The 8,887-nt window shown below is 49.3% G+C and overlaps 4 protein-coding genes across 4 annotated transcripts; 2 read left to right on the forward strand and 2 right to left on the reverse strand.

Moving 5' to 3' along the window:
* Positions 1–42: 42 nt before the first annotated feature.
* Positions 43–782, forward strand: JCM6883_003064 (DUF427 domain-containing protein; the record flags this gene model as incomplete). Its single annotated transcript, XM_076634650.1, has 5 exons — positions 43–134; positions 204–209; positions 318–390; positions 478–536; positions 695–782. 5 exons carry the CDS (start codon positions 43–45, stop codon positions 780–782), a joined length of 318 nt encoding a protein of 105 aa, XP_076485398.1.
* A 246-nt stretch (positions 783–1,028) lies between these two features.
* Positions 1,029–3,694, reverse strand: JCM6883_003065 (uncharacterized protein; the record flags this gene model as incomplete). The annotated part of the gene is made up of 10 exons (XM_076634651.1): positions 1,029–1,517; positions 1,623–1,757; positions 1,845–1,911; positions 1,977–2,002; positions 2,065–2,089; positions 2,174–2,289; positions 2,361–2,762; positions 2,834–3,129; positions 3,229–3,356; positions 3,519–3,694. The coding sequence occupies 10 exons, from the start codon at positions 3,692–3,694 to the stop codon at positions 1,029–1,031; spliced, it is 1,860 nt and encodes a 619-aa protein (XP_076485399.1).
* Positions 3,695–3,972: 278 nt separating this feature from the next.
* On the reverse strand, positions 3,973–6,857 carry SLY1 (syntaxin-binding protein; the record flags this gene model as incomplete). Its single annotated transcript, XM_076634652.1, has 8 exons — positions 3,973–4,509; positions 4,599–4,731; positions 4,816–5,024; positions 5,129–5,303; positions 5,386–5,579; positions 5,724–5,839; positions 5,924–6,522; positions 6,616–6,857. 8 exons carry the CDS (start codon positions 6,855–6,857, stop codon positions 3,973–3,975), a joined length of 2,205 nt encoding a protein of 734 aa, XP_076485400.1.
* Positions 6,858–6,955: 98 nt separating this feature from the next.
* PUS4 (pseudouridine synthase PUS4) lies at positions 6,956–8,472 on the forward strand (the record flags this gene model as incomplete). The annotated part of the gene is made up of 5 exons (XM_076634653.1): positions 6,956–7,030; positions 7,098–7,266; positions 7,336–7,546; positions 7,645–7,955; positions 8,030–8,472. 5 exons carry the CDS (start codon positions 6,956–6,958, stop codon positions 8,470–8,472), a joined length of 1,209 nt encoding a protein of 402 aa, XP_076485401.1.
* Positions 8,473–8,887: the final 415 nt, after the last annotated feature.

Below are 8,887 nucleotides of genomic sequence, written 5' to 3' on the forward strand. Positions count from 1 at the left end.
AACCTGTTCTCTCTCCGCCGCGCACTTTATTCAACAAGCAAGATGACTAAACACATCACGGTCAAGTCTAAAGAAGGAGGAGTGATTCTCGCTCAAGCGGAAGAATCTAAAACTCAACAAGTGGAAGGGAACTAGTCAGTCTGTCTCTCTCCCTCACTGCTTCAGTGATGTGATCGACGAGACTGACATGTGTTATTATGTAGCTACTTGTGAGCTCCTCTCTCCTTCTCCTTCTGAGCGGGATTCCTCCCCCCACTTCGAAAGTTATTCTCCCGATGATCTCACTCATCTCGACCATCGCCATGCACTGCCTGTAGCCCTCCCTCGGCGCTCAAGGAAGAATATTTCAAGCCATCGCAAAACAACTCTCACACGACTTGTTCTTGGAAGGTCAGTTCAGATCATCGCCTGAGCAAGGCAGAAGCTCTCAAGCTGATTTGTGAGCTCGTCTTGCTGGTGTGATCGTTGGGCTGTCAGGGTGAAGCTAGTTACTACGATATTCACGTAGATGGCAAAGTATTGCAGGATGCCGCTTGGTGAGTGAAAGTGACCATTCTTCTTCAAGTTTTCGTTTTCATTTTTCTCTTTCAATCCTCCTCACCGCCTCCTCCCCTCCCCTTCTCCCAGTCATTTTCTGGAGACTCTGATAGTGTTCTACAGGTGCTGATACCGATTCGTGGTATGCTCTGCGTAGGTATTACCCAACTCCGAAAAGCGGTCGAGCTGAAACCCTCAAGGGATTCGTCGCGTTCTACAAGAATCAAGTCGATATCCGCTCCTGAACAGCTTTTCCCGTATCTGCGTCCTGTGTCTCCCATCCTCCTTACATCCGTGTCAATCAAAGCTCAAAATCAGTGCCCTCTTTCGTTCTTTCTCTCCTCTGCGCATTCGGAGTGAGAAATCAGATCAGAAGATGATAACGATGCAGATCCAGAGACGAGTACATGAGCATTATAGACGGCATTGACGCAAGAGAGACAGAGCAGTAGAAAGGATATAAACATTCTGGATATCTTCAAAATAGAACCTCATTCACCGACCCTCCACGTCGCGGCATTGACCTTCACTCCCCCATCTCCCTTATCTACCTCCCCTATCTGCTTCCCTGAGGAAGATCGCTCCTTCTCCTCCTTGTCGTTGTTCTCGTCCTTCTGAGCTTCTCTCATCAATCCCCTCTCGAAAGCCTTCACCAGTAACGCGATCCCTCTATCCATCCTCTCCTCCTCATTCATCTCTTCAACTTTCTTTCCTTCTCCCGGTAATCTCTCCTCTCCCTCCCCCTCTTCTCCTTCTCCCTTCTTCTCTTTCGACAATGTCGACTCCGACGAACGGTCATTCGAATGACCGGGACCCTCGGTTTCGGTCGAAGCGATCCTCTCCCTCTCCAAAGCTTCTTCCTCCTCTTTCTCTTCCTCCGGAGTCTTCGCATGCGTAACGAACGCTTTCACTCGAGAAGTCAATCGTTGTTTCGTTTTCGAGACTTTTCCGTATTTCTCAATACCTCGAATCGTCATCACCTGTACGTACCGATCGACGATCAGGTTCAGCGGGCGGGCAATCAACGAGAGAGACGAGGAGAGAGAGAGAGGAGGAGAGAGTAGGAAGGGAAGAGAAAGACTTACGGATTTCGAGATTGAAACGCTACCCATATCTACTCCTTGATCCTCTAACCCCCGAACGAACGCTTTGAAATGCATCGTTCCTGCTCGATAATGTCCCGATAAAGGCGATAACGAAGTCAATTTACCATCTGATGCCTGTTCTCACTCAGCGCACGAGTACCGGAAAATTCGGTGAGCTCAGACTCGGACTCGGGAGAAAGAACGAGAGAAGAAGGAACGTACCTTGAGGAGACCGGCAGAGGTGACGCGAGCACCGAAGAGGAAGGAAGAGTGTTGGAAACCACCGGTTCTGCGGAGGGAGGAAAGAGAATGAGCGGGATTGCGAGGCAAGCAGGAGGGGAGAGATTGAGCTACTTTTTGATCGAAACAAAGAGTCCGTTCTGCTCAGCTTTGTTCGTCAGTATCCGAAGTAGCTACTGAGAGAGAGAAAGGTAGTGCCCACGGTCAAGTCGGATACATACAGCCACCTTTTATATCCAGAATGACAGAACCAACGATCGTAAACGTTCAATCCCCTATCACCGATAAAGAGAGACTTTGGGTTAGCTTACGTATTCTTGTTGATCGTTTTGCGGAGGAGACGATCTGTAACGTGAGCTGGAGAAGCGTAATATCTAACTCGCTTTTTGAATTGTTTCAACCCTTTGCCTTGTCCCGCTGTACCTCCCTTCACTCACTCATCAACGAGTGTCAGCATGAATGTCGACGAGAGAGAGAGAAGGGAGCAGGGAGACGTACCTTATCGCCATAAGCTTTCGAACCCGCTCTAACTTCATCCGCAATCTCTTCATCCGAGCTCGAGCTCGAACTACTACTTTCTCCCAAATCGCTACTACTAGCACTCGATCCTACCTCCTCTTTCGCTTTCCTCACTTTCTCTTTCTCCTCCTCCCGAATCTCTCGATATCGTTCCTCACTGATCGGGACTACTCCTCCTTTATCCGCCCCGAGGTCTTCATGATATTTCGAAGTGTCGAGTAGAGAGCCGTCTTTCGCCCAGACGAGAAGACCCTGAGGGTTGACTTTGACGCGGTAGATTTCGCGTTGTTCGGCGGTGAGATAGACTATTCGTTCTTTATCGAGACGAGAACGAGGGCAGGCTTCGAGGTCTAGATGTTTCCCTTCCCCGTGATCGAGCCACTACACGCAAATCGGGGGGATCGTAAGCTACTCGGCAAAGGCAGAAAGGTAGAGAAAGGGAGGAAACTCACGTAAAAGAAGTTCTGATTCGTATCCGTCTCATTCCATTCCTGATGATAATACTTTAAATTCGAACCATACCTATGCAGGTCATCTACAATCTCTAACCAATACTGAGGTTCCATTTGTTTCGCCGCATCTCTCTCTTCTCGAATTTGTCGACGTTCTTTCTCGTTTCGTCCGAGTTTTGTCATTTCTTCTTCTTCAGAGGGTTCTTGGAGGAGGTTCGAACGCTCGGACGATGATTGAGTCTTCTGGCCGTTCGTGAGTTGACCGGCGTAGACGACGGAACGATGCCAGCGAGAAGCTGCAATGACTCCAACGGGAAAAGTGAAAACTTTCAGTCAGAAACTCGTTCTATCTCTCTCCGCGCATATCACGGTAGAAGGAGAAAGCTCGGACTGACTCGCATCATTCTTCCCATCCATCTGTTCCTTGCCCGCCTCCTGCAACTTCCTCTGTTGCAATCCATCGTTGAACCTTTTCGAAGTCGTCAAATTCCGTCCTTGTTCAGTTCTCCTTCCTACGTGAGCTCTACACTCGACATCGTGACTATCAGTATCATTCTCCTCTCTTTCTCTTTACCTCATTGTCATTGTGAACGGGGAGAAAGAGATGCCGGGGTTCTCATTTCTCTCCCCACTTGCTCCCATTTCCCTCTCTCTCCTCCTCAATAGAATCGAAGAAAGGACTAACCGATAATTCTTCTGCATCAATCTCACCGCTTTATCCCTGTCCCCTTCCTCTCCCTTCCCTCCTCCTCCCGCTTCTTGCTGATGCCGGCTCTGTTGATTTCCTTCAACTCTCTGCCAAACTTCCTGAGCTGCCTTTCTGTCTTGCGAGATCGACGATGAGCGATAATCGTACTTCATCCTTCTGCTTCAGCTCTATCGAAAGCGGGAGAGGTGGGAGTCGAGATGAGAGGTAGGAGAGGGAAAGAGAGATGAAGACGCCCTTTCGGACTTGAGAGTTTCGCAGTCGCATGGGAACTTCGGAGAAAAGTATGATCAAATCTTCTCTTCGCAGTCGAGCTCAAGTCGAGCTCTACATAATTCGTCATGACCAAGCTCAAAGAGTCGTAGAGAGAGTGAACGACGAAAACACTGAGACGAGTTACAGCTAGGAAATCCACACCAAAAGCGAAAACGAATCAAATCAACAACGGTTCTCCTCCTTGAGCTCCTCCTCCTCCTCCCCCAAGTTCCGCTAACGCTTTCACGAATTCGGTCGGAGCCAACACCTCCGTACTTCCATACGTAACTTGTTTCTGTCCCGTCCCTGCTCCCTGCATCGCTCCATTCGTTCCTCCTCCCGTCGTTGATGATCCCGGTTGTCCAGTTCTCCCCGCCCATTCAACGATATTTCCAAACTCTACCCAACTGCCTCCCCCAACGACAAACACAACCGCTTCCCCAAACTGTTGTCTCGCTTTAACTCCACCATTACTCGCAACTCCCCCCGAACGTCCCAATGCCCCACCTTTCGACGACGAGGCTTTAGGGTCAAAGAGGAGGTAATCATCCGTATCTTGTAGAGCTTGAGTCGAACCAGAAGAAGGATCCATCAAAGCTTCTACGAGTCGAGTGATTGGGAAATCTTTTCGAGCGGGAAGGAAATTTTTAACGTTCGAGATTAGGTTCTCTAATCCTACTCCTCCGATTCCTCCGTCCCTTAAGCGATCCGTCAACTACCCCCATCCGTGCGAGGGAGTCAGCGAGAGAGGAAGGAGGGAGAGGAGAGAGAAAGGGAAGGGAGAGAAGGGGGAGAGGGACGTACGCGGTTAGAAAGGGAAGAGAAACCTTTCATGAATTCTCCACCGGCGGCACTGACTGCTGCACCGGAACTGGAACCGGAAGGAGGTTGGGCTGGAGTCGCAGAGATGTTTGACATTCTCATTACATCCCTCAATCTACCATCATCACCACCCTCCTCCATCAGCAACTTCCCTGGAGAACGAGGGAGAAAGGGAGAAAGTGGGTTGAAATGAACTTACTTTTTAGCGAATTCCCAAGCGCTCAAATCCGCTCCACTCTCCTTCAACGCCCGTTCAAACTCCAACAATTCCTCCTTTCCTAACCCTCGGTCGTTCGATGAGTTCGATTGAGCGAGCATGGAGAAGTAGTAACAGAGCATGAGTCGAAGTTTGTCTTCAGGATTCGAGTAGGCTGGATCCCTCAACGCTGCCAATAAATCCTTCTTCGGCTACTCATCATCCATCATCTGATATCAGCACCAATTCTCGCGCAATCGGGCCTCGGATGAAGGAGAAGGAGGGAGAAAGAAAAGGGAGAGAGAGAGATACTAACCGTTTTCGTAATACTCTCCTCCATTTGAAACAAGGTATCCAACCCTCTCTCTTTAATCCCTTGTAACAACGCCGTAGCGATATTCATATGAGTATCCAACGTAGTTTTCCTCGCCGTCAATTCGGGTAACGCCGTAATCGCCGCTTTGAGAGACGCCGCATTCGAACTCAAATCACTGTCCGCTCACCTCTTTATCAGTTCCATTCCTCTCACTTTTCTCTCACGGAAGAGGGAAGGAAAAAAGGAAAATGACTCACATTTGGGAAAGATCAGCTACATCGGAAACTCCAGTCGAACGAGTAATTTCCAAAGCGTCCTGTTTATACTTGTTCAATTCTAGATCGATCTCCTCGGCGACTTGTGGGAAAGGGTTTTGGGCGTTTTTGGACCAGAAGAAATCTTTCGAATCGAGGTCGTAGGTTTTTTTAGACATTTTACCACCATCTGGTGCCTATATCACTCATTCCCAACAATATCAGTGAGACTTCTCGCGGCGAGAGAGACGGCAAGAGAAAAGGGAAGAGAGCAGGAAAAGCAAGAAGAGAGGAGGAGAAGGGAAATGGGAGAAAAAGAGAAAAAGGAGGGAGGAACTTACCTCTACAGTAACCCGATTCAATTTCATTCCCAACACATCATTCACCAATGCTTGATAAGTCCAAGAATGTGAAAGCATCGGTACTAAATCTACGTTTCTATCGAACAAAACCAGTACTGTGTTCTCCCCTCATCTCTCCCCGTCAGTCTCCTTTCCTCTTGCTCTCTCTCGGAGGGTGGGAGAAGAGAGAGGGAGCTTACGTGGTCTAGCCCCGAATCCATCCCCTCCACCCGATCCACCAGAAGAATTGAAAGCGTTGACTCCACCTCTCGAGTTCTTTCCCAAATGATCCCTCAACAACCTATCCAATTTCCTCGCAACCATTTCTGCCGCGTTACCTCTCGGAGCTCTAATGATCGGTACTCCTCCTCCACCTCCACTTGTTGAGGAAGACGACATTGTGACTAGGACCGAGAATAAACCTTTCGCGATTGAATCCGTGAGGGATTCGATCGATTCCTCCGAAGTAGTCGGTGAATTCAATAACGAATAAGTCGATGAATTGTTGGTGATATTCGATAGTGAAGGAGTGATCGAGAACAGACTCCTCGAAAGACAAAGGAATTCTAAATGTTGATCCATAACCATTTCGACCTTATCCTGGGTCCCATCCCTCGCCACTTCCTCCGCGAACGTCTCGAGTAATTGTCTTGGTAGAGTCGAAGTGAAATTGATATAAGTCGTCGCGTAGAGGTTCTTTCGGAGATCAGAGGCGATGCGGGAGAGGTTCGAAGAGGTAGGGGAAATGAAATAGATTGATGGAACGTCGGGGAGCGGAGGTCGATCGGAATGAAGTTGCCTGAACGAGCGGAGCGAGTCCCAGAACGAACGAACGAGTGAGTGAGTGAGTCACAGAGAGGGGAGGGGAGGAGAGAGGGAGGAGAGAACGTACATGTGGAGAGTAACACCTTGATCCCTCAAATCCTGAACTCTGAGTGAAGTGGCTAAGACATCTTGAGCGATTTTATCCATTACGAGTACTTTCCACGTCGGCAAGCCCGCTCCATTCTGAGAGTGAGAGGGAGGGAAGGAAATTGATGATGATGATGATGATGAGTTTGAGTTCGAGGAGGGGTTGTCGAGGGACAGGAGAGAGTTTAGTTGTTGGATTTGTCGATCCCTTAACGTACTCATCGTCACGCGTACGATGTTCCCCTTGCGAGGTAGTGGAGAGAAGGGGAGAAGAGTTCCGAACGCGACTTCGCTCTCTTCCTTCATCATACTCGCCCAGGATGCCGAAAGCCTCGAATACACCTCTATCATGTATCTTTGCTCTCAACAAGCCCACCGGTCAACCCTCCATGACCGTACGCTTCTTCCCCCTCTCTCCCCTCTCTCTCTCTTCAACTAACTTCTTCTCTCTCTTCGATGCAGTTACTCAACAAACTACAACCCTTGTTGTCGAGTTCGACGTTATTTAAAGACCCTAACGCAAAAGACCAAGGTGGGAACAAAAAAGGAGGACGTCGAGGGAAATGGAAAGAGAACCGAATCAAACTAGGACAAGGAGGAACCTTAGATCCTCTCGCAGACGGTGTACTCGGTTCGTTCTCTCTCCCCCTCTCCCTTCCTTCTCCCGTCTCCCTCACTAATCTCCCTGAGCGCGTACAAGTGTTGGGTACGAACTCTGCAACGAAACAACTTTCGCAATTCCTCGATTGTACGAAATCCTACCGTGCGATCGCCCTCTTGGGTTGCTCTACGGATTCTTATGATTCGGATGGGAAAATCGTTCGAATGACGGGATGGGAAGGAGTTAGTAAGGAATTGGTCGAGGAGAAATTGGGGGGATTTAGAGGGGAAATTGAACAGACTCCACCTGTGTACGGTCTCACTCTCTCCTTCCTTCTTCCTCCCTCTCTCAGAGACGACCGAGACTGACAGAGAATGTGTGGAATGTGATGGGATAGGGCATGTACAGGTATTCGGCCCTGAAAATGGACGGTAAACCTTTATACGAATACGCTCGATCAAACACTCCCTTACCTCGTCCGATCCCTTCCCGAAAAGTCACCATCTCGGAAATCAAACTACTCAGTTTCACGAACGGAGAAGATAGAACGGATAGTTATGAGTTCCCGAAGGAGAAATTAGGGGACGAGGAAAGGAAAGAGATGGAGAGGTTGGAGAAGATGGTTAAAGAGGGTGGGACGGTTGTACCTAGTACCGAAGAGATCGTTAAGGACGAAACTACGGAGTCAAAGGCAAAGGAAGCAGAGACTGTTGCTCAGGGTGAGTTTTCTTCCCTCGAAAACAACCAATTTCGAAAGATTGAGAATTGAGAATTGACAATTCGAATGAATCAGGAGTAGGCTCGGAGGGCAAACCCCCAATCTTTGAGATTTCCCTAACGGTATCTTCCGGTACTTATATCAGATCCGTCATTCACGATTTAGGAATCGCACTTGGTTCTTCGGCTCACGTCGTTAAACTTACGAGAACTCGTCAGGGTCAATTCGCTCTCGACCCTTCAAGTGCTTCATCCTCTACTTCTACTGCAGCTCTTGCTTCGACTGAGACTGAGTCGACGACAACAGAGGAGAAGAGGGAAGAGAAGAAAGAAGTGGAGAAGGAATTGAAAGGATGTATCGAATGGACTTTGTTGGAGAAAGCGATCAAACGACAAGAATTGATCAAAAAGGGGTCGGAGGAAGCTAAACAAGAAGCCGATAAGGAAAGGGAACAGGATGGAGCGGATGGGTATCTCGAGTGGGAGAGAGAAATTCTGAGGTTGTGCGAAACTGTCTAAGATTTCAGAATTTCTCTTGGGATTTTTTTCGCATTTTGTTTGTTGTAAGCAATCACAGTATACTTGTTCTACGCTAGACCTCCCAACTCCGCACACAGAGAGTAAAGTCCGTCTCAGAAAGTCACGCGTTCCTTCGACTCTTCTTTCACTTCTCACCTCATCACTCAACACTTCACTCTCACCTAGTGCATCGAAACGATGAAGATCCTATCCATTCAACTACTCGACACGACCCCCGGTCAACAAGCGATCGCAGTCGCGGCGGCCCAAGATCTATCGAGTTTCAGTTTCTATCAACGTGGAGCGTGAGTCGGCGCGGGGGGGGGGGGGGGGGGGGGGGGGGGGGGGGGGGGGGGGGGGGGGGGGGGGGGGGGGGGGGGGGGGGGGGGGGGGGGGGGGGGGGGGGGGGGGGGGG

Source organism: Sporobolomyces salmoneus (assembly GCF_050403485.1).
Source record: "Sporobolomyces salmoneus JCM6883 DNA, S_salmoneus_JCM6883_v1_ctg66, whole genome shotgun sequence".
Classification (NCBI taxonomy): Eukaryota; Fungi; Basidiomycota; class Microbotryomycetes; order Sporidiobolales; family Sporidiobolaceae; genus Sporobolomyces; species Sporobolomyces salmoneus.